This window comes from Stegostoma tigrinum, chromosome 15, assembly GCF_030684315.1.
Source record: "Stegostoma tigrinum isolate sSteTig4 chromosome 15, sSteTig4.hap1, whole genome shotgun sequence".
Lineage (NCBI taxonomy): Eukaryota > Metazoa > Chordata > Chondrichthyes > Orectolobiformes > Stegostomatidae > Stegostoma > Stegostoma tigrinum.
In genome coordinates this window covers 27,209,017-27,233,565 of record NC_081368.1, presented here as the reverse complement: position 1 = coordinate 27,233,565, position 24,549 = coordinate 27,209,017, and the positions used below count along the sequence as shown (strand labels likewise).

The following is a 24,549-nucleotide window of genomic DNA, read 5'->3' as shown; positions in this document are numbered from 1 at the left end:
GACGCCAATTCTTAATTTCTTCCCTCTCCCCCTTCCTCTTGTAAATGAGGGTGATGATGCCCTTCCTCATGGACTTGCACATTTCCCCTGCCCGAAGCGCACTATCGTACACCTCCAGCAGGTCCTGGCCGACCAGGCCCCACAGAGCAGAATACAGCTCGACCGGTAAGCCATCACTTCCGGGAGTCCTATTCCTCTGCAAGGACTTGAGGGCTCTGGCCAGCTCGTCCAGGGATATCGGCCGGTCCAGCCACTCCCTCGTGCCGTCATCTAAGACCTCCGTGATAGACGACAGGAACGACTCGGAGGCCGTGCTGTCCGTGGGCTTCGTGTCGTACAGTCCGGCATAGAAGGATCTGCTGATCCTCAAAACGTCGGGCCGAGACGACGTCACCGAGCCGTCGTCCTCCTTCAGCCGGCTAAGCACAGAGCTCTCTTTGTGCACCTTCTGAAAGAAGAAACGCGAGCACGTCTCGTCCTGCTCCACAGAGCGGACCCTGGACCGGAAGATTATCCTGGAGGCCTCCGTGGCGAAGAGCGAGGCTTGCTGGCCCCTCACCTCGTGGAGGTCCTCCGTGACATCAACCCCCATCAACTGCAGAAGGAGCAGGTTCTGCACCCTTTTCTGGAGTCGCGACAGCTTTCCCCGCCTCTCTCTTGCCTTCTGAACATCCTTGAGGACAAAGAACCTCTTGATGTTCTCCTTCACCGTCTCCCACCAGTCGCCTGGAGACTCAAAGAGGGGTTTCACGGTTCTCCAACCGGTGTACTCCCTCTTAAGCTCCTCGACGTTCTCTGGGGTCAACAGAGTCGTGTTGAGCTTCCACGTCCCCTTGCCGGCCGGCTGGTCGTCCTGTAAGTGACAGTCGGCCAACAGGAGGCAGTGGTCAGAGAAGAACACCGGCTCGACACCAGTGGATCTGACCGAGAACGTCCGTGACACAAACAGGAAGTCTATCCTTGAGCGGATAGACCCGTCTGGCCGCGACCAGGTGTACCTCTGCTGCGCCCCGTCTGCAGGGGTGCTGAAGACGTCGAGCAGCTTGGCGTCCTTCACCGTGCCCATCAGGAATCTGGACGTGACGTCCAGTTGAATCCCCCCACCCGCTGTCCCCACGCCGGATCTTCCATCTGCATCAATGATGCAGTTGAAGTCTCCGCCTAGGATGACCGGCCTGGACGTAGCCAGCAGGGGTGGAAGCCGCTGCAGGACGTCCAACCGCTCACTCCGTACCACTGGGGCGTACACGTTGATCAGCCTCAGGGGAGCATTCCTGTAGGTGATGTCAGCCACTAGGAGGCGCCCCCCCACCACCTCCTGAACTTGAGAGATGGTGAAGTTGTGCCCCCGCAGCAGAATAGCCAGGCCCGAGGAGCGACAATCGTTACCCCCCGACCAGATCGAAGGCCCACAGGTCCAGGCGCCGGACCATTTCCCGTACCTGCCGAGGTGCGGTATCCCGCACTCCTGCAGAAACAGGAGGTCCGCCTTGATGGTGGTCAGGTAGGCCAACGTGGACACACATCTCGCGGTTGACTTGACGCTGCGCACATTAATGCTCGCAATTCATACCCCCATTGTGGGCAGTGACCGCAGTACCCTCCCCAAGTCCAAGGTCCAGCCCCTCCATCTGTCCCTTCATGCCCATTGCCCGGGCTAACTGCCGGACGCTCTCTGGGCTCAGGAAACCGTCTGTGCTGCCTTCCGGGTGGCATCCCCCCGTCAGGGGTGCGGAGGCAGGAGGGTCCGGCTCCGGATCAGGCTGGGGACGTGCTGTTTCCTCCTTCCCGCCTGGAAGTTCCGGGGGGCCCTCCAGTGCTCCAGCGGCACTTGACTGGGTGTCGGAGTGAGCCTCAGGACGCCTCCCGTCACCTGGAAGCAGGGTGCTGCTTTCCTTCCCCCTCGAGACCTTTAACTTCTGCTTCGGGTGGGCCCTCTCCGAATCCTCCTCGTCAGAGGAGCTCTTATAGCCCCCCTGTAGCTGTCTCTTCCCTCCTGATTGTTGCGGTTCCTGGGCCCGTCGACGCACCTTCCTCCTCGCTTTCCGGACTGTAGTCCACTCCCCTGGGTCGCCTGTCGCCGCCTCCATTGGCTCCGGGTTGTCGGGGGGGATTGGAGCCTGCAGGGGTGCTTTGCTGGCCTCGGGCCCATCCTGCAGGGCTGGGCCCTCCTGCACGGCCTGGCCCTCCTGCACATTAGTGGGGTCCTTGCTGGGTCCTGGTGCCTTCCTCTCCTCTGGGGGTGCTGGCCCCGCATTTCCCCTGCCGGCGACCTGGGCGTAGGTGGTACCCCGCCGCGGGCATGCCCTATAGAAGTGGCCCGCTTCCCCGCAAAGGTTGCAGCTTCTCTCTCGTGGGCAATCCTTTGCAAGGTGTCCCTCCTCCCTGCAGTTCCTGCAGATGGTGACTTTGCAGTCGGCCGCCATGTGACCTGACCTACCACAGGCATGGCAGACTTTAGGTTGCCCTGCATAGGTCAGGTAGCCCCTGCTCCCGCCGATCGCGAAGCTGGACGGTGGGTGTGCGACATTCCCGTCTGCGCCCATCCTCAGCGTCACCTTGACCTGCCTCTTACTCGCCCAGATGCCAAAGGGGTCCACCATGTCAATTAGGTCCCCTTCCACCTTCACATACCTTCCGAGGAAGGTCAGGACATCAACTGCTGGCACATGCGGGTTGTACATGTGTACAGTCACCATACGGCTCCTCTGTGCTGGCATCACAAACAGTGGGACAGCGGTCAATACAGAGAGGGGGCCCTCACCTCCTTTCTCCTTGAAAACCTCCAGGAAGCGCTCGCAAAGCTTGGCACTCCGGAAGGTCACATCGTAAAAACCCCCTCCGGGGAAATCCTGCAGGCAGTAAATGTCCGCAGCAGCGAACCCACAACAGTCCAACAGGACCCTCTTCACGAAGAAGGTGTGGTCCACAGGTGCACCTTCATCCACCTTCTTTACGGAAACACGGATGGTGTTCCGGACCCCCTGACCTGGGGCACGAGCACTTGCCGCAGCCATCGTTGCAGGTTGGCTGCTCCCCTGAACCAGCGTTAGGCCGAAGCCAGCATTAAGATCCACTGGTCGCAAGGGTGCACAGCCAACCCGACGTCCTCCTTTCACCTCCAAGACTGCACTCTCGTCCTCTCAGTCCACAAGAGAGTGGGTCTTTATTGTGTTCAAGATGTAAGCTAGTTCACTGAGCTTGCCGGTTTGTTCCCAGATGTTTCGTCACCATTCTAGGTAACATCATCAGTGAGCCTCCGACGAAGCGCTGGTGTTATGTCCCGCATTCTATTTATCTGGTTAGGTTTCCTTGGGTTGGTGATGTCATTTCCTGCGTTGGTGATGTCATTTCCTGTTCTTTTTCTCAGGGGATGGTAGATTGGCTCCAAATCAATGTGTTTGTTGATGAGTTGCAGTTGGAATGCCATGTTTCTAGGAATTCTCGTGCATGTCTCTGTTTGGCTTGTCCTAGGATGGATGTGTTGTCCCAATCAAAGTGGTGTCCTTCCTTATCTGTATGTAAGGATACGAGTGATAGTGGCAGAAAGCTAGCCACCAGGATACATGAACATCAACTAGCCACAAAACGGCATGACCCACTATCACTCGTGTCCTTACATACAGATAAGGAAGGACACCACTTTGATTGGGACAACACATCCATCCTAGGACAAGCCAAACAGAGACATGCACGAGAATTCCTAGAAGCATGGCATTCCAACCGCAACTCCATCAACAAACACATTGATTTGGAGCCAATCTACCATCCCCTGAGAAAAAGAACAGGAAATGACATCACCAACGCAGGAAATGACATCACCAACCCAAGGAAACCTAACCAGCTAAATAGAAAGCGGGACATAACACCAGCGCTTCGTCGGAGGCTCACAGATGATGTTACCTAGAATGATGACGAAACGTCTGAAAATGAACCTTCCGGTACTGTGCTGTTTTGTCACAACAAGCCCAACATTTGTACTATAATGCCCTAATCTGTTACAATTAGCAAAAGAGGAGCAAAGCGGAGTTGAGTTCTATTTGAGTTCTTTGCCTGAAGATAGGTCAAACCATCAGTACCATGACCTCCACCATGGGTAGGGCAAGGAGGCAGATCCCAAATCCAGAGAGAATGGAGACTGAATACCTGTTGATGACAATCTGATTCACAGCAGCCAAATGACCCCATCCCAATTCCCCATGAAATCTGAGTTGCTATGGCAACATCCTCTTTCACATACATATTGTAATCCAAAACTATGGCAGTGATGGTAAAGGTTCCAAATCCTTTCTATTACGTGGCTGACCAAAAATCTCTTTCAGCCTTACTACCTGCCATTGTCATATGTTGGAAGTATTGACGAGTTGATCCTCAACTTTTGTTAAATAAAGTTGGCATTCTTGTATTTCTGGAGGGTTGCTAGTGACTTAACATTGTCTCTGCCATTGCTACTGATAATTCTCTGGAAGACAAAGAATTGAAATGCTGCACTTAAACTTGAGATAGTTTATCAACTGGCAACAATGTCAAATCTGCTGTTTTAGTTTGGCTCCCATACTGTGTTGCTGAAAAATTCTCTCCCTTGTTAAGAATCACTGAAAATATTTTACAGAAATGCCTCTCGGATTCAATGTGTCAGTTTTGATTACTGTCTTTGTCTGTTTTCAATTAGATCAGCCAGACCACTTGCACCTCAAAGCAAATGCCAATGAATCTCGAACTGAGGGAGATGACCTAAATCTCACCTGTCTCGTGAGAAATTTCTTAATGCATGAACCTGCATGGTATTACCAGTCATCATTGAATTCATCGGACATTAATCTGAACCAATACACTCAGAAAGTTTATGGAAACTACTCCAAAACATTATTTCTCAGTATGAGAAATTTGACCGAAAACAACACCGGAATTTATAAATGCAAAACAATGAACAACACTTCCAAAGAGCAGTATGAGAAGCACACCATGGTCTACATTAAACGTGAGTCTCACCAAATATATTTACAATTTTAGCTTTTTGAATGTTACAATTATGAACCTTCTAACTCTGACCCATCAGCTTAGCTGCTTATTATATCACTTTAATGTCTGCTCTGTATCGTTCAAGACATTTACCTGACTGATCCCATGCCTGTCCTGAGTTAGCTGATTTCCACAGAGTCAAAAGTCAAGAACCCATCATTTACACAAGTTCCTCTGGATAAAGAATGGAGAATTTTTTTATAGGTCCTTAACAGGATTGTTCCATTGAGAAGAGGATGAGAGGTGGGCCCGTGCTCAATGGAGTTTAGAAGAATGAGAGAAAACCTTATTTTAACATATAGGATTCTCAGGGGACTTGAAAATCTAGGAGGAAAGCAGTCACTTATATAAGACAGAGATATGGAGGAACTTCTTCTTTCAGAGGGTAGTCAAACTGTAGTATCCTCTACCACATAAATGCAAAAGCATAACTGGAGAATGCACTCTTGTATCAAAATATTAAATGGCCCTTTGTTGGCCATCCTTATTACACTTCAGCTTCACACCATAAGACCAAAAGAGATGAGACCAGGAGTGGGCTATTCAGCCCCTCAAGTCTACAGTGCCATTCAGTAGGACCAAAGTTGATACTAATATTTTAAATTGAAATTAAATTAAAATAAAATTTTTAATTGAATATTTGTAAAGCCATTAGTAATTATTGCAGCACAGATTGAGGATAGTGTAGTGCAGTTTTTGTCAGGTTGCAATGCAGAACTGTGCAACTAATAAGGTCAGTCAAAAAGCTCAAAAAATTTAATTTGGTTAATTAAAGTTGGTGTGATTAAGGACTAACTATAATTGTTGTAACAACCTGCCCCAGCTATCCAATACAATAGTTCACAGGACCCAGCCTTCAGTCCATTCTTTTATTACCAACGCTTTCCTGGACATAGTACTAACCCTTGTGATACCACACTACTAATAGCTTTCCTTCCTGGGAATGATCTATTATTGCCACTCTCTGTTTTCTACCTATCAAACAACCTGTATTAGTGTATTCCCCCCAGTAACATGCCCTCGAAATTACCTTCCTGTGTCAAAAGGCTTTCTGAATATCCAAATGCTCCACATCTTCTGGTTCTCCTTTGTCCATGCTACAAATAACAGACTCAAAAATCTCCAACAACTTTGTCAAATCTGATTTAACGCTACCTGATTTTACCAGTTATGACTGGTAAATAGATTCTAACATTCTCCCTCCTACAGAGGTCAAGCTAGCAGATCTGTAGTTCTCCATTGACACTTTTCAAATAGTGAACTTATATTTTCGACCTTCCAGCCAGCGGGAACACTTCCAGAATCTGTAGAATTGTGAAAGATAACCAACAATGCATCCAATATCTCTACTATTAATTCCTTCAACAATTAGGTATGCAGTTCATCTGGTCCAGGAGGTACAGCAACCTTCAATCCAGCCACTTTTTTTAACTACTACTCCTTTATTAAAACTAATTTCTTTTAGCTCTTTAATTACCTTTAATTGCCTCGTATTTCAGCAAGATCCTCTCTACTTCCATGGAGCCAGGCATAAAGTAATTATTCCGTATCTCTGCCATTTCCCAATTCTCCACTACAAATTCTCTTGCCCCCACCAGCAATAGGTGCATGCTTGTCCTTTCTAATATCTTTCCTATCATCGGCCAATAGAAGCTTTTACAGTCTCCCTTTACGTCTCTGTCTAGCATTTATTTGTATTCTGCTTTCCCTTTTCCTTGTCAGCTTCCTGGCCCCTCTTTGAAGGGTCATAATTTGGTCCCAATTGCCAGCCTTCCCAACTTTTCTGACATTCTTGCTAAATCCTTCTTTTAATCCAATGCAATCATTCACATTTCCCTTTAGGTGTTTGTACCTGAGAGAAATGTATATTTATGGCTTTATAGTGTTTCTTCACATACTAGCCAATGCCTGTCTGCCATCAAATCTTATTGTATATTTTCCCAGTCCACTCAAGTCAACATACCTCTAATTGCCTCATAGCTTCAGTTGCCCAGATTTAAGATCCTATCTTCATCATGTTTCACTTAACATTTTAATCACATTATGGGCACTATTTCCCAAAGGCTCCTTTACAGCAAAGTTTTTATTTAGCCTTTTCCCATTACGTACCACAAAACCCAAAATAACCTGAACCCTTGTTGGCTCCTTAACACCATACCAGAGTCACATCCCAAGCACAGTCCAGGAATTCATCCTGTACAGCACTAGTACTGATTAGGTGAACCTAACCTACATGTAAATTAGTCATCCAATATTGTATATTACCCACATGAACTGCATCTCAAATTGCATAGTTTATACTGTATTGAAGTTTAGTTTTCTATGAACAACTCCCAGCAATATTTGTTTCCTGTCAGCTCCACCCACATTAATTCTACATCTTGATCCTTTACTTGTGTCATTCCTTCTTAAGTGTGCCATCCCACCTCTTTTTCCTTTTGTCTTCCATTCTTAAATTTAGAACCTGCTTGGGCTTTCAGTAACCGCATGGAATTAACAAAAATGCATCCAATGCAGAGAAAAATCTCTGCTTTTGTCTCCTCCAGTGATCAAAACCAGTCTAGGAAATCACTTCTATCTGGAAAAGAGAACAGAACTGAAAAAAAAAAGTCAAGTAGACAATTGAAATTTTTTTTTCTCTCTATTATTGCAGCCAAGACCATACCAGTCCTTCAAAAGAACCTGACAGGACAGGAGGTTAACAGCAGTGGTACTGTGATCCTGACTTGCGATGTTAGTGGACGACCTCCTCCGAGCATCACTTGGTACAAAAATGAACAACCAGTTCTCCCAGCTTCAGGTGCATTACATGATATTTCCTATCTCTTTTTCTTTCTCCGAATAAAGTGCTAAAGCTAATAGGACTGCATTCTCACTAATCTGAAACCTAATGGTCTTTCTCGCTCTTTTCAAATATGGTAATTTTCCTGTACATTGTGCCATGATGCTTCACCTTTCTTGATTGCAAACAAAAACTCCAAAATAACAAAAAGCAATTTCAAAGCTGATAAAGTTACACACATTTTTACTTGTTTCATGTGTATCTCTAAACAGCGTGCACTTTTATTTCCAAACATCTATCTTCTATCCATCTAGAAATGGTATTCAAGGCATCTGGAGTAGTTGTCAAGAGAATAACTGCCCTTTCAGATGTGAAACATATCTACAACAGACCCTGGCAAATTTTTTAAAGCTTTAAAATTCAGAGAGTTGCCTTATTGGTGATGGTTTATATTCCAATGTCACATTCACCTTGAACTTTAACAAACATTCCCATCTGTCTACATAACAATATTCTCCGTAGTTTGTGTTGCACAAAAAGCTTTCATATCTTTTGATGTGATGGATGCTGAAGAAATACAAGTATTAGTCATGGTATTTTTATACAGTTTCAATGTATAACAGAGCATGAAATCTCACATTCTTTTAAATTTCAATATTTCAATGTACACAAAAATTCAGATAGTCAGGAAGTCACAGAATTCCCAGAAATTTGCTCTTGATTAATTTATTCCTGTCAATCAATTTTTATTCATTTCCACCTTTTTGTATGTTCTTGACTTTAGTTTAAATTTCTACCAGTAATTTCTATTTACATGTCCTCTGTACAATAAAATCTAGGAGTGAATCAATGCTGTTACTATGAGTAGCAGCATTGCAAAGATGTTTACTGAGTCTCGAACAAAGGAAATATATCTTACTCTCAAGATAAATTGTGTCAAGTCCATAAATTGTATCTTTATGTCAATTTTTATGTCTTCCAGCATGTACCTTATAAATTAATCTGGTTTATGGGCAACCATAAAATATGGAGTGCAATATATAAACCAGAATGAGCTGCGGTTGCCTGTGAACAGATACTATTAGCTTCTGTTTTTTAATTCATTCATGGGATGTGAGTGTTGCTGGCGAGGCCAGCATTTATTGTCCACTCTAATGGCCTAAAGGGCAATTAAGAAGCAACCATGTTGCACTGAGTGTACAGTCACTAGAAGGCCAGACAATGTCCTTTCTTCAAAGATCACTAGTAATCCAAATGTATTTTCCCCAATAATTGGCAGCAGTGTCATCATCATTAATTCTACATTTTTATTGAATTCAAATTCCACAATCTGCCCCAGTAGGATTTGTATTTAGGTCCCCAGAATATTGCATAAATCTCTGGATTAGTAGTCACAGAACAATACTGTTAGGCAAGCATCTCTCTTTGCAAACCAAAGGCTTATATTGTATTGTTGCATAACGATGAGGAAGGCCTCTGATTATTTCCCCAGGCTCTGCCAAGGTATCTGATTTCAGCCAGAGTTTGAGGACAGGTGCAATACATTGCCTCAACAGTTCAGGGTTGGAGGAAGGAAAAATTTGTCAGGGTACCTATGCTTGAAAACTGGGTAGTGTAGATGATGGTGGTCAGCTCAGAACTAGAAATAAGCTGGGCTATGACCTCTTCTATATTTAAATTGCTCAGATTACATGATGCCCAATGTATAGTCTCTAACACAAAGAATAGCTGTAACCATGGAACTGCCTCTAGCCTAAGTCAGTGCATTCAGGAGAAGTGGAGAGAAAAAAAGTGGACAAGGGAAGGAGGTTTGCTGATAGGGGAAACTGTGCAAGAATACTAATTTTTTTTATTTATGCTGGGATTCTATCCTAACCTAGAAATTTTCAATGATTCTTTTAAGACACCATTAATGAAGAGTATGAAAACATTTGAATTGCAGTCAGACAGTTTGCTTTTCACACCCACCTCAACTCTATACATGTTTTCTCTTAAATAATTTCCTTTCATGTAGCACCATGTTATGAAAATGTCATACAGTTTCAAAAGTACAATAAATTATGACAAAATAAATAGTAATTTTTTTAAACATTGCATTAAAATAATATCATTGCATGTGTATATTTAGTCAATGTTATTTAATTGCCTTTACAGAATATTAAGTACTGACACTTTTATCAAGAAGTAACATGTTTGCTCCATGGTATAAAATGTATATTTAAGAGGCCAATTGGCATTTTTCAGTACATTTGGATGTTTTCTTTTCCATCACTAGTCCCCTTGTCACTCAAACATGTGACCAATCTTTTTCTTTGTGCCTTAAAATCCCATTTCAGTAGAAGGATATCAGATTTCCACACCTAATTGTTCTTCAACAACTGTTGCTCCATGTATTGGAAACTCAAACATCAGATGAGAACATGATCAGAGTTGATAATACTCAGTACTCCCTGCATGATGGATGTATAAATAATAACCACTTGAGGAAGGCATTGAAAAATGTAACCAACGAGGCCAAACTGTTTTCAGAAAAATAGGCAAAGACAGAAGTTTAGTAGGAATAAGTTATGAATTAAGGAAATAAGGTTGATCTATGACAGTCCTGGGCTGCAAGTGTACATTGGCACTTGAATAAATTATTACTGTCCACAGACTACAAAATATTAATACAAGCATACAGTGCAAAACATTCACTTGATCTTCCTGCATCTATAATTATAATTAAATTTATAAAAATGTCCCAAGACACAGAGGTACAAGTGAATAACAGTGATTTCAAGCTTTATGAGACATAAAGAAAGATGATGAAAATGGGGGGTTTTTAGGGGGATTCTTAAAGGAAGAGAGCTAGTTTAGAGACAGGACAGGCTAAAAAGGCAATCTAGACAGCACAATCTGAACAACCAAAAGCATATGTGCTAATGATGGAGCAAGAGGAGGAAGAGGCAGAAGTCAAAAAAGCAGGGGTTTTGCATGGGTTGTAGCGTTGGATGGGCTTACAGACTGGGGAGTAGGCAAGGTTACAGAGAAATTTAAACACAAGGATGAAAATCTAATTTCAATTGGAGGATGTCTGTGTGATGGAAGGAATATGGCACTGATACTTAACTCATGGTTCTAAGGTTGTGAATTATGGCGGCATTAACCTGGTTAAAATAAATCAATTTGTGTTCCTCTATTAAACTAGTAGACAAGAGAATGTCATAAGAAGATACCTTCCTTGTAAGCTAATATCAGGTGGCAATAGGATTAGATTAGGTTGCAATGTTTCCTTATAGTCTCACACTCATTGCCAAGGTCAGCAATAGAAACAAGAGCCATTTGAGAAAGGCATCAGAAAGCCTATCCCCACAAGAAGAAGTGGTTAGACCGATTATCACACTGTAATTTCCAGCCTCATGTCTATTGAGAAATTAAAAGTAAACTTTTTGCGAAATTTAGACATGGTAACATAAATGAATAGCAATAATATTTCAATGTAAGCCTAGAATGCCTGCAGAAAAAGATTGTTATTTGTTTAGAGTTTAAAATTATTCTATGATTCTGACATCGTTTTATTTGTATCATGAAAAGCTGTGGAAACAAGTATCATAACTTGAAACAAGAATGAAGATTTTATTTGTGACTGTTTACTTACCACTTACGAAGACCTACAGTAGCAAGATATCTTTGAATACTAGCAAAAACAGAAGTTCTGGGAAAGAGTCACTGGGCCTGAAACATTAATTCTGATTTTTCTTCACGGATGCTGCTCAGCTTTTCCAGCAACTTCTGTTTTTGTTCCTGATTTACAACTTCCACAGTTCCTTCTGTTTTTTATCTTTAAATACTAATATCAACAATGTGATTTCTTTTCTAAATCCAGGCATTTTTTTGGAATCAGGAAACAAAACTTTAATCATTGAAAGAGTCAGATATGATGATGAAGGAGAATACAAATGCAAGGCCACCAATGAGCGGGGGAGTGTTGAAACATCAGCATATGTAGCAGTCCTAGGTATGGATCTGCAAAAATGTTCTTTCACTGTTCGAGCAAAATGTGGGTTGTAGACCATGGCGGTGAAATGTCCTTCTCTCACTAAGTTCACATAATTTAAATGGTGGAAAGGCGGAATAATGCTCAAATACACACAAACACACACATGTGCACTCAAGCACACTTATCCAACATTTTTGCAAAGGGTGCTAACTATACTCCAGAATCACAATAGTTTTCATACAACATAGCTAAAGCCACTATTTACTGAACTTCATTTAAAGTTGGCCTAAACCTCAAAAATTGACACCTGTCTAAAAGCAAAATATTTTCAGAATCTCGTAAATAAATCAAGAATTGGATGTATTCAGTCATGAAACAAATGACACATATATTTTGTGCCATGCATCTCCCTAGAACTTGCACGCATATGTATTCTTTTTCTATTCTTTTAAAAAGTGTCTTTAGGTATCATAGCAATGCTGCACCTCGAGCATGCTACTGCAATGGGAAATTTAAATAATTAGGAAGATTTAATAGTTATATTTAATAATTAAAGCTTCTCTTACAACACATGCATGCGCTCAAAGAGCAGAAGTTATCATTTATTCAGGTTAAAGGTCATTCTATGCATCATTATAGGGTTCATATGACATTAGATTCAGAACAAACTGTGTCTGTCATCATTAATAAATTAATTCTGGGTTGTATTAAAACTTAATCCACGTACAATGGCAACTTTTCATGTAATTTAATGCTCTTTTTCCAGGGTCTGAGGAAAAATCCAACTTGGAACTGATCATTTTGGTCTGTACTGGGGTAGCAGCCACACTCTTCTGGCTTTTGCTCACACTTTTCATACGTAAACTCAAGAAGGTAAGGTTATAAATAATCCTTCTAGTTGCCACATTTATTTTATTAAGCGAAGGATCAAAATGCCAGATGAGGAAAACATACAAAGAATGGTTGGAGGTACAATTGCTTCAAACTGCAAGACTAAATCATTCACCTCCGATCAGTTTCCAAAAAGCAACATGTGAAACTGTCCCAAGGCCAATACTTACACCATTAATTTGTTAATGAAGTACAAGCTTGGACTCAGTATTCTATATGTTGTACTTCGTGAAATAGAAAGATTCTTATCTGTTTGTTCTATTTTCTCCCTTTATTTCGTAAGTGTGGCACTTGTCTCCATGCATCTGGAAATTTACTTCTAACACACATCTGACTCAGAATTGCTTGCCTTCAAGTCATTCTGGAGAAGTGAGGGAATGTAATCTGGGCTAATACTCCACTTTTGGAGGAGCCATCTTTTGGTTGACACATTGAAGGTCTTCCTCATATAAAATCCTGTGAAACTATTCAAGGAAGAGAAGTGGACCCTCCTCCTCAGTATCCCAGCCAACACATATCACTCAATCAGCACTAAATGAGTTTTCTTCTAATAATTATTTTAGTTGTTGATCATGGCTAATTGCACAAATCATTTGCCCTCTTTCCAATTTTATAGCAATGATCTTTCAGAGATGCTTATTTGACTATAAAACATTTTCAAATGTTCTGATGTTGTGACAGACACTATATAATGCAGGTTATTCTCTTATATAGTGGCTAGGTTCCCTCGAGTACTGCATTCCAAATGTTCACTCACCTAATCCCAAATAATGCTTTGTGTTTTTTTGTGTTGCTGGAACAGGGTTCACTTCTAACACATCTGATCTTTAAACCAGCATAAGATATGCCCCGATGTATCAGGTTTTCTAGGATCAGTCAGTGAAATATTTTTGGTAGGCCTGTTGATCTCTGGCATAACACCATATGGTCCAAAGAGCAGGTGATTGACAGTGGTAAATCAACCATAGCGTAACATTGCACCATCTCTTTTAATGCCATGAGAAAATAACTTGAAATTTGAAAAGTATTATTTTAGAAATCTCACATGATAATTGATGACGAGGGTGACATGGGAGGGTTCTTTATGTGTTTAAACAACGTCTTCCCATCTCTCAACTCTTACATTACAAAGAATTTCGAAGTTTAGTTTTGTTGGAGCATAGATCATGGAAAACCCAACAGTGGACATATTTCTAGAAAACAAAGTGTGGGGCTAAGATAACAAAGTGTGGAGCTGGATGAACACAGCAGGCCAAGCAGGCTCTTGGGACCACAAAAGCTGATGTTTCTGGCCTAGACTCTTCATCAGAAGGGAAAAGTCAGCTTTTGTGCTCCTGAGATGCTGCTTGGCCTGCTGTGTTCATCCAGCTCCACACTTTGTTATCACAGATTCTCCAGCATCTGCAGTTCCCATTATCTCAGATGACATATTTCTGCTATGCAAGTACTACTAAAGCATACTAACTCATAAAATGAATGGAAATTTCACACCATCCTGCACTTCAAGTAGAAATTTGTAAGGCCATTTCCTGTTTCTACCACGACCCACTTCAGTCCGTTCACAAAATCAGAGAAAGTTTGTTTCTGCTGATGGTGACAGCCTATTCACCACTTGAACCAGCCTCGTTCGTAATCACAGGTGTACAAACATCCAACAGGATTGATTAATTCATGACAGCAACTCCAGGCTAACGTTTTGTAGTGCAGGTATGCCAAGGCTGTGGTTGGAGCCACTAACCTGGCTTAAATTTAACTCAGCACAGATCAGAGGTCAAACCTGGCATTTTCAGAAATTGAACTGTTCATTAATGCACCAGGTGGAGTCTTTGTTCACTAAACACAGGAAGATCTATTTTAACAAAAATGGGAAAATGAGTGGCAGGCATGCAAATTGACAACAGTTCATAATATCTTTGCAGCCAAGTTCTGGGGATGTTAAATCTGGATATCTGTCCATCATAATGGATCCAGATGAAGTGCCTCTGGATGAGCAGTGTGAGCATCTAGCATATGATAGCAGTAAATGGGAGTTTCCCAGGGACAGACTCAGGCTTGGTAAGTACAACATACTTATAGGTAGGATGTTTGGAAAGATGTGATAATGTACTTTAAGGAAGGAAATATTCTTGGGACTAAACATCTCTTTGTTTTGACAATTAAATTTCAATCTCAGTTCACTACTTCAAATCATTCACCAGAGCAATGTTTGTTTTTGTGGTAGCATTGACTTCTGGGCTTATCATAGCATTTCCTCCTCTAACTTATTGGGATGGATCTAATGAAGCATGTATACTTTATTGTTTAGATCAACTAATTAATGAACCATTATTACTCCTAATCAACCTTAGAAACAGTTTACTTCATTTTTCATATTTCCAGACTTTTGCATTGAATTATATTTTTCTGCTGGTACAAGTGTACAGGTGGATCTAAAGATAAATCTATTGTGAACTGAACCCGTTTCTCTTTGCACAGGCAAAACACTGGGACTTGGTGCATTTGGAAAAGTGGTAGAGGCATCTGCTTTTGGGATTGATAAGTCTTCAACCTGTAAAACAGTGGCTGTAAAAATGCTGAAAGGTACTTTTCTGCTTCCTCGTTAATTTTGGATTTCATGCAGACATTGCAGGTATTAACATCAGTCACTTACAAAGTAGTCTCCAACCAACAACAAACAATTTTTCTCTGTTTAACTGGGTGTTGTGCTGACCCAGCTTCTCATCGTATACTGAAGCCTTCTCACCTAACTGACTGATACAGAATTGGGAGCTGGCCAAAAACAAAGATACAATCTCTTAAATTAAAATATCCGTGGGCATATGGATGGCAGAGAATTGAAGATTTCCCCAGTGTATCAGAAGAAAAGGGGCATCAATTAATATTTTTATTGGGGCAATTAGCAGGAGCTTTCTTAGAAGATTGTGGAATTTAGCCAGAAGAATTCGTGACGTCCATGTATCTGCAGCTTATCTACTCAAAAGGGGCGAGGGCAAGAATTGAATGCCGGAATCCCATGAAATTCAGAGATAGTGGTCACCAAAATGATAAAATTAGCAAAGCGGAGGACAGCTGCAGACAAATTCTTGCCATTGTCTGGTTGTAACATGTGCTTAAATGCATGCAATACATGAAACAAGGTAAATGAGCTTGTGGATAAGATTAAAATTGGGAGGTATGATGTTTTGAGGGTGGCAGAGACGTGGCTGCAAGGGGATCAGGGCTGGGAGCTAAATATTCAAGACTGCATGAACTATAGGAGTGCAGTTGGCATAGGAGGCAGGGTTGTCTTAGTAAGAAATGAAATAAAATCAATAGCAAGAGTTGGAAGACAGAGTCTGCGTGGGTAGAGCTGAGAAACTGCAAAGATAGAAAAGATCCTAGTGGGAGTTATAAACGGGCTTCTTAGAAGCAGTTAAGAAGTAGTTGGGGGAAGAAAATAAATTAGGAGATAGAAAAGATATGTAAGAAAGGCACTATTATAATAATTATGGGGGACTTCATTACGCTAGTGGACTGGAAAAATAAGATTTGAATCTCAAGAAAAAGAATTCATGGAATCTTTCCGAGATCATTTTTTGGAGCAGCCTGTGATAGATCCCACTAGGGAACACAACATGGTAGAATCAGTATGCAATTTGAGACACAGAACATTGATTTAGATGTAACAGTAGTACAATTGAGTCTAGGTAAGTACATAGATTTGGAACGAGCCAGCTAGAGTAGATTGGAAGAGGAGACCAGCAGGGAAGATGTAGAACAGCAATTGCAGGATTTCTGTGGCTAATTCAGGAGGGATAGCAGAGTCATCCAACAGAAGAAGCAGCATACTGAGGGGAGGAAGAGGCAACCATGGCTGACAAAGGAAGTCAGTGGCATCATAAATGCTAAAGGAAAAGCATGTGATGAAGATTAGTGAGAAGCCGGGGGTTAGAAAGTCGTTAAAATCCAGCAGAGGGCAACTAAGAGGCAGTAAGGGGGAAGAACAGAAAACATGAGGGTAAGCTAGCTAGCAAAGAAAAGAAGATTGGAAGAGTTATTTTTAGATATCTAGAGAGAGGCAGGAGTAGACTTTGGACTGCTGGAAAATAAGCTGAAAGTTATGATGTTGTATAATCACTCAGACTAGTAGGCTACATCCCAGGGTTCTGAAGGAGGCAGCTGAAGAGATTGTAGAGGTGAATTTTTAGGAATTACTGGATCAGTGAGGGTGCTAAAGGACTGGAAAATGGCTAATACAACACTTCTGTCTACGAAGGGAGGGAAGCTGAAGTCAGGAAACTATGGGCAGGTTAGCCTGACCTCAGTCGTCAGTAATATTTTAGAGTCCATTATTTAGGGAGAATACTTAGAAGTGCATGGTAAAATAGGGGTGAATCAGTATGGCTTCTTCAAGGGGAGGACATGCCTTCCAAATCTGGCAGAATTCTTTGATGAGGTAACAAGCCATGTAGACAAAGGAGAGCCAATGAATGTGATTTATTTGGATTTCCAGAAAGCCTTTGATAAGGTGATGTACAGAAGACTGGTAAATAAGATAAGAGGCTGGTACAGGCTAGGAGACTGGACAAAGAAGTAGTGGATGGAATTCAACATGGGAAAGTGAGAGGTTATGCGTTTAGACAGGAAGAATAGAGGCATAGACTGTTTTCTAAATGCAGAAAGGCTTTGGAAATTTGAAGTACATAGGGACATAGGAGTCCAAGTTCATGGATCTCTTGAGGCAAACATTCGTGTTCAGTTGGAGGTCAGAAAGCAAATGTAACGCTGGCGTTCATTTCAAGAGGTTTAGCATTCAAAAGCTCCGATTTACTGCTCAGGCTGTGTAAGGATCTGGTCAGGTGCCATTTGGGATATTGTTATCAGCATTGAGCTCCATATCTAACAAAGGATGTGTTGGTCCGGAGGACATTTACAAGAATGATCCGGGATGATAAAGGGCTTGTCGTTTGTGGAACAGTTAAGGATTCTGGGTGTACTTGATAGAGTTTATAAGGCTGAGGAGGCATCTCATTGAAACTTATAGGATACTGACCGGCCTGGCTGGAGTGGATTGGAGATGTTTCCACTAGTGGGAAAGACTTGGACCTGAGGGCCTCAGGATGAAGGGATGACCCTTTAGAACTCAGATTTGGAGGAATTTCTTCAGCAGGAGGGTAGTATAGAGTTGATAGCCAGAGACTATTTCCCAGGGCAGAAATGGCTAGCACGAGGGGTCATAGTTTTAAGCTGGTTGGTGGAAAGTATCGAGGGGATGTCAGAGGCAGGTTCTTTACGCAGAGAGTTGTGAGAGCATGGAATGCGTTGCCAGCAGCAGTTGTGGAAGCAAGGTCATTGGGGTCATTTAAGAGACTGCTGGACATGTATATGGTCACAGAAATTTGAGGGTGCATACATGAGGATCAATGGTCGGCACAACATTGCGGGCTGAAGGGCCTGTTCTGTGCTGTACTGTTCTATGTTCTATGTTCTATGTTCTATGAATCTGTGGCTTTCATTGCTTCAGAGGGTTATTGAGTCCAAATCATTGAGTGTATTTGTGACAGAGATAGATAGTTTCTTGATTAGTGAGGGGCTCAAGGGTGATGGAGAGAAGGCAGGAGAATGGGGTTGAGAAACATACCTGCCATAATTGAATGTTGGAGTAGATTCAGTGGGCTGAATGGCCTACTCCTGCTCCTGTATCTTATGGTCATATTCAAGTTTCTCTGGAGGGGATATGGTTCTTTTTTCATATTCAGTCATAACTGCAGCATCGGAAGTAAAACCTATTCCAATAGCTTAACTGAAGAGAGACACTGATGATAATTCTAGATGTATCAAACAATTGATGTTTACAAAGAACAAAGAAAATTACTGCACAGGAACAGGCCCTTCAGCCGTCTAAGCCTGAGCCGATTGAAATCCTCTGTCTAAACCTGTCATCTATTTTCTAGGGGTCTATATCCCTTTGCTCCCTGCCCATCCATGTACCTGTCCAGGTACATCTTAAAAGACACTATCGTGTCTGCTGGCAACACGTTCCAGGCACCCACCACCCTCTGTGTAAAGAACTTTCCACGCATATGTCCCTTAAACTTTCCTACTCATGACCCCTAGTAATTGAGTCCCCCACTCTGGGAAAAAGCTTCTTGCTATCCACCCTGTCTATACCCCTCATGATTTTATAGACCTCAATCAGTTCCCCCCTCAATCTCCGTCCTTCTAATGAAAATAATCGTAATCTATTCAACCTTTCCTCATTGCTAGTGCCCTTCATACCAGGCAACATCCTGTCTATCACTGGTAAGGTCATTTGCTTCCAAATGGGAATAGATCCTATCCCTCAGTATCTTCTACAGCAGATTCCCTACCATTGATGTCAGGCTCACCGGTTAATAAACCTGGATTATCCCTGCTACCCTTCTTAAACAAGGGAACAACATTAGCAATTCTCCAGTCCTCCAGGACCTCAGCTGAGTTTAAGGATGCTGCAAACTGGTGGAAACTAGAAGTACAGAGTTAAGGTTTAACTAAAATATCTTTTAGATATTAGCCTAATTCATTCCTCAAATAGGGATGTTTTTCCAGTAGCAAGATGACACTGACTTTTGCAACACGAATGAATAATGATATATTGAGGCAGAGCAGAAGATTGATCCTCAGCAGCCTCCTCCATCCTGACTTGCATCAGTCTTTCATGTATCAGACACACTGGCTACTGACTGGTATTCTTGCTGGTAGTTAGCTTAGAAGCAGGAAGAGTTTATTTCTATGGGATGTTGTTGTAGTGGAATGATTCAACTTTTACATCTCCACCAGAATTAAGTACTGGGGGTAACATTTCCTACAAGTTGGAGCACTGCACCCACGAGCAACCATTCCAAGGCTCCACACATGGTGATCCTGTTCTGGAAGGCCCACAGTCAACTTTCCAGCCCACCACCAACTGTGGCCTCTAGGTGACCATTTAAAGGTCTCATCCACATGCACAAGGATTGAACCAGTTGTTGCTGCGCAGCTTATAGGGAAGCTCAACATTTGCAGAGAGTTTTTCACCTCCAGGATCAGAAAAGGGTTTTGGGGGTAGGAGAGAGTGGGGTGAGGGGTAGGAAATGATTCTTCAGTAAAAAGGCACTCAATTTGTGATTGAGAAACTGGACATTGGGAATGGAGAGATCCATTGAGAGCAGCTCTCCCCCAAGTCTCTGTGCATCTCTCCTTGCAACTGCCCACTCACCACTACCCACATTACTGATCCATCCCTGTCTCCACTGCCTGCCCTCCTGGCAGCAACCATGACCCCCCCCCACCCCCCCCCCCCCCCCCCCCCCCCCCCCCGGTACTATTGCTCTCAAGAGCTCCCAGCCTCTGATTTACCTACACAGGATGCCATCCCCCCGGGCCTTGATTTGAGGGTAAGGCCAATATCAGTAACCTCTCCAAATGCCCAATTGGAATGTGGTTCAGCAGGCCATCCTTAAAAGAGGCAGTGTGACTCTCCCAGCTACTGTCTAACTTGCAGGTGAAAGCCCTAAAACTCAACAAGAATCCATTAACTCAGTATACAGGTGGTGAGGAATGCCATCCTGCTACAGAGGAAAGGGAAAATAAATCAGAGGATCAGTTATTTCCAGGCCAGTCTCTAACTAAGGCAAGCCTGACTACTAATGACAAGTGGATGCTTCATACAGTCAAGAGGCAGGAAGAATCGTGGAATTTAAACCATTAACTTTTCTTCACTACAGACTAGAAAACATATTCTGGCCATTCCATGTTCAAACGTTAACTTATTAGCCACATATTATTAATGTATTGTTTGGAATTTATAACCATATACTCTGTCCGTAAGAGTACCTTGATATTTATAATTAGAAGAATTGAGATCAAGGCTAAATCTTCAGCAAAGCCAAACTTTATCATTTCCTTGTTCTGCTCTCATTCTAAAAACAGACTTGCAACCTTGGCTTTATAACCCTGCTTTGTAGACATATCAAACAACACGTTTCCTATTGTGTGAATTCACTTCAACCTCATTCTTTAACAGAAGGCGCTAGCACAAATGAATGCAAAGCCCTGATGTCAGAACTGAAAATTCTTATCCACATTGGCCACCATCTGAATGTGGTGAACATGCTGGGAGCCTGCACCAAGCCTGGAGGTAAGGATTAAACACCGCTTGTGTGTTAAAGCACACAAGAATTTTATTGGATCCCCAGAATCACTCACTTATTGGCAAGAGCCCTCATCTCTATAGAAACACTTCTACTTTGACTTTCTAAACAAAAAAATCTACCTAGTTTCTTTGGTGTTTGTTTCTTAACTTGGGGTGAAATGCAGTCTACCTATAGTGAAGGTGAAGTTAATCAATTATATTTATTGTTTACTTCACTGTAGTTCCAGATAATAGGTGTCCCTGACCTACATCACAGTCAAACAACTGAAATTTTAAATAATTAAACATAGTACATGCGCACAATTACAGATCTCAATTTAAGTTTCATATTCAGCTTTCAGAAAATCAATTTCTAAATCTCTGGGTCCAATGTTTGTATTGGGATTTGTTAAGAATAAAATTCAAAGGGAGAATTCATTCTACATTTCCATCATTCAGAAGAAAAGCAGAGATAATGAAGTGGAAATTGTTGTAATATCCCTGCAAACCTATCAGTTTAGCTGTGGAATAAATTACGCCCAACCTCTGCAGCCATTGAGCCCACTGTCAAAATTTTTTCCAAACATTTGCCCCAAAAGTTGGTCACCATATAAACAGTGCACACACACACCAAGCCTAACATGTTTAGGATTTTCCAATGGTCTTTCAGCCACCATCCACCATAACGCTTATGGCACTCTATCAAAAACACCTTCTTATGGAACTACAGAAGAGACTGGGGTACTAAAGAGTACTCCTCCACTGTAGTGATTGTAACCAGGTCAGCCAGGTGGGCTTCATAGAATGAGATTGGGGCTGTTAATCTAATTCAATCAGAGAACCTTGGCAAACAAAGAATTATAACATCATGGTATGGTCACAAGCCTCTTTGACCTTTCAAGATGATGTGGGGTACATTTCTTTTAATATCCATTAAATAACAATAACCATGTCTTGTTTCTTGGAAAAGATCAGCAGGCCTGAGAGCATCAAAGATGCTCCGAGGCAGAGTCACTGGACCCAAAATGTTAACTCTGATTTCTCTTCACAGATGCTGCCAGACCTGCTGAGCTTTTCCAGCAAATTCTCTTTTTGTTTCTGATTTCCAACATCTGCAGTACTTTCAGTTTTAAATGTTTTCTTTGGTATGATTTTACAGTTATAGTCAAACTGCAATCAATTACTACAATTAAAATTTATTTTTATTTCATGCTCAAACTTTTCCATCATGGAGTTTTCGTGTAGATAAGATGACAAAATAAAACCAAAAAATTAACATCTTATATATTTCACAAAATGAGCCTGTCCAGATTGGCAGGAAGCCACATGGACCAGAAAAGTTTGGGGTTTAGTTTCCACTGTCAATTTGCTCCTCTCAGTGGGTTCGTAAGAACGCTACAACAGGTCAAAGAGCTAAAACTAAAGTGAGGAAAATCAGCTTGAGGTCCCTTTTCCCGATCATTACCACGTGATCTCAGTTGTAAAGTGCTTGTGTGCAGCATTAAGAAAGAAAAGGATTTATCTTGGTTGTGACCTGCCTATTGGCTTGCCTTCAACTACTCACATAAAGTATTATTTCTGACTTCTAACAAAAGGGCTCAATGTTAAGCCTTTGAATGTTAAATCTATTTCATTCTCCAGTGATGCCTCTGACCTGCTGAAGATTTCCAGCATGTTCTGCTTTACTTGCAGATTTCTGGTAACTACAGAATTTTGCTTTGGGAACAGATGAGCAATCCACCTACTCACTGACATTCAAGATGGAAACTTGCTGTTTAATATTTTCTCCCTCCCATTTGAGAATAGGAGTAAACTTCAGTAGCGTTTACCACTGTCATGGTGGAAAAAGAAAGAAAACCTATTATGTAGAGATCATTACATTCTCTTGTGTTTCTTTGTACAACTTCTGTCGATGCGAAAATATTATGTTCTGCTATTAGTTGAATGATGTGATCAGTGACCACAACTAATTAGTTATTTTCTAATATATACTCATAATATTCTGATTGATGAATTCTGAAGAACAAGTCCTCATATCTAGCACACTATCACTGTCATGAATAGTGTGTTCTTGTGACTGTTCCTGCAAGCATAAACCATCCAATCAGAAGTAAGAAAAGTTTTGATGTATAATAGATGATTTGTCCAAATTAACTTGGTGGTTAAATCACCAGTAATTAGCAAATTTTCCTTTTGTTGGTGTGCTGATACAAAGAAGCACAGTATTCTATGCAGCTGAAAATAAGTTTCCATGAGATAGGCAATCACTCACTGTTCTCTAAAAAGTTGTTTTTATTTGTTTTTTTTAAAACCAGGCCCTCTGATGGTAATTGTAGAATATTGCAAGTATGGCAACTTATCCAATTATCTCAGGAGCAAGAGGAACGACTTCATTTTAGTCAAGGTATGGCCTAAAACACAATATGACTGAATGTTCACTGTTAGTTTAGTATCCCTAAGTTACCAAAGTAAGTAACAAGCCAAAAACACAATCAATATTTTCTTTTATTAAACACTTAGTAGTACAATTTAGTCTAGCAGTGTGCTGGCTAATGTATTTGCATTCAACATCATTCTCATGCAGTCACAAAATGATTTGGAGTAAAATAGTTTAACAATTGCATTGAACTAACTTGCAATGGAATTTTAACTGAATGGAGTTAATTATTATAACATCAGAAACAACAAAACTTCTGGTGAGTTCCACACTTTAAAACAAAAGTCAAACACAAATACAAACACATCACTTGGAATGATAAAATCATAAAACCAGGAGGAGAGAAAATAAAAACAAATAATTTATGCAACTGAATTACAGCCTGGCACCTAAATCTTTTGCTTTGAATACATCACTGTGCCATTAAAGTCAAACAGTCACCACACATAAGGATATTTCAGACATTTCACATCTGAATGCTGTCTGTTCGCTCTGGTGCTGACTCTTTGCCATTGCCCATTAACACACATGTTCCCATCTATTGCTTTTCCCTGCCTTCCTCTAGTATCTATAAATCATAAAACTTGCTACCTATTTCTAGTGTCAGAGAAACATTGACCAGCCTGAAACACTTGATGATGAGACCAGTCCCGATGTAATGGAAGGCATAAAGCGAAGACTGGAAAGCGTGGCAAGTACAGGAAGCTCAACAAGTTCAGGCTTTGTGGAAGATAAGAGTTACAGTGACACAGAAGAGGAGGAGGAAGGTATGTTCATCTTCCTTCCTTGTGCAAACTGCATTGGGAATAATTGAATTGCCACAATGGTTTCCACTAATATAACAAGACTATTAGAAAACTACAACAAAAACAATGAATAGAGAATTTCCTTTTAAACTAAACTCTATTGACCCTCTAAAACGTTCAAAATAGACCCACTAAAGAATCGAATCAACCTGTGGGTTTTACAAAATCGTTAAACTGCTCAGATAAATCCAGTTGCATTGTGTACTTTGTTATCATTAACAATCACATTAGCGTTATCAGCAAACTTTATGGTATCAGAAGTAAACAATCCCAATACAGTTACAAGCTGATAACGCTGTCTCACAAATCCATACAAAAGTTTGTCCTTTGATAGCTGCAAACTTATTTCAATAAACTCATTTGTATCCTCAGCACAAAGGGAGCTAATGACCGGGAATAGAAGATCCCTCCATTTTGGGCACTGTTATCAACATTAAGCATTCTAATGTCAGTCATACCACTGGAACATGCTGAGTAATACCAGTTTACTGCAGAGGTCCA

General features: G+C 41.6%; 1 protein-coding gene across 1 annotated transcript in view; it reads left to right on the top strand.

Moving 5' to 3' along the window:
* kdrl (kinase insert domain receptor like) overlaps positions 1-24,549 on the top strand; it is a 197,265-nt gene that overhangs the window by 132,230 nt on the left and 40,486 nt on the right. Inside the window, exons 13-21 of the mRNA XM_048544908.2 lie at positions 4,673-4,981; positions 7,676-7,822; positions 11,670-11,801; positions 12,550-12,656; positions 14,594-14,729; positions 15,150-15,254; positions 20,698-20,811; positions 23,121-23,209; positions 23,844-24,009. Coding sequence (XP_048400865.1) covers positions 4,673-4,981; positions 7,676-7,822; positions 11,670-11,801; positions 12,550-12,656; positions 14,594-14,729; positions 15,150-15,254; positions 20,698-20,811; positions 23,121-23,209; positions 23,844-24,009 — 1,305 coding nt within the window. The remainder of the gene's footprint in view (positions 1-4,672; positions 4,982-7,675; positions 7,823-11,669; positions 11,802-12,549; positions 12,657-14,593; positions 14,730-15,149; positions 15,255-20,697; positions 20,812-23,120; positions 23,210-23,843; positions 24,010-24,549) is intronic.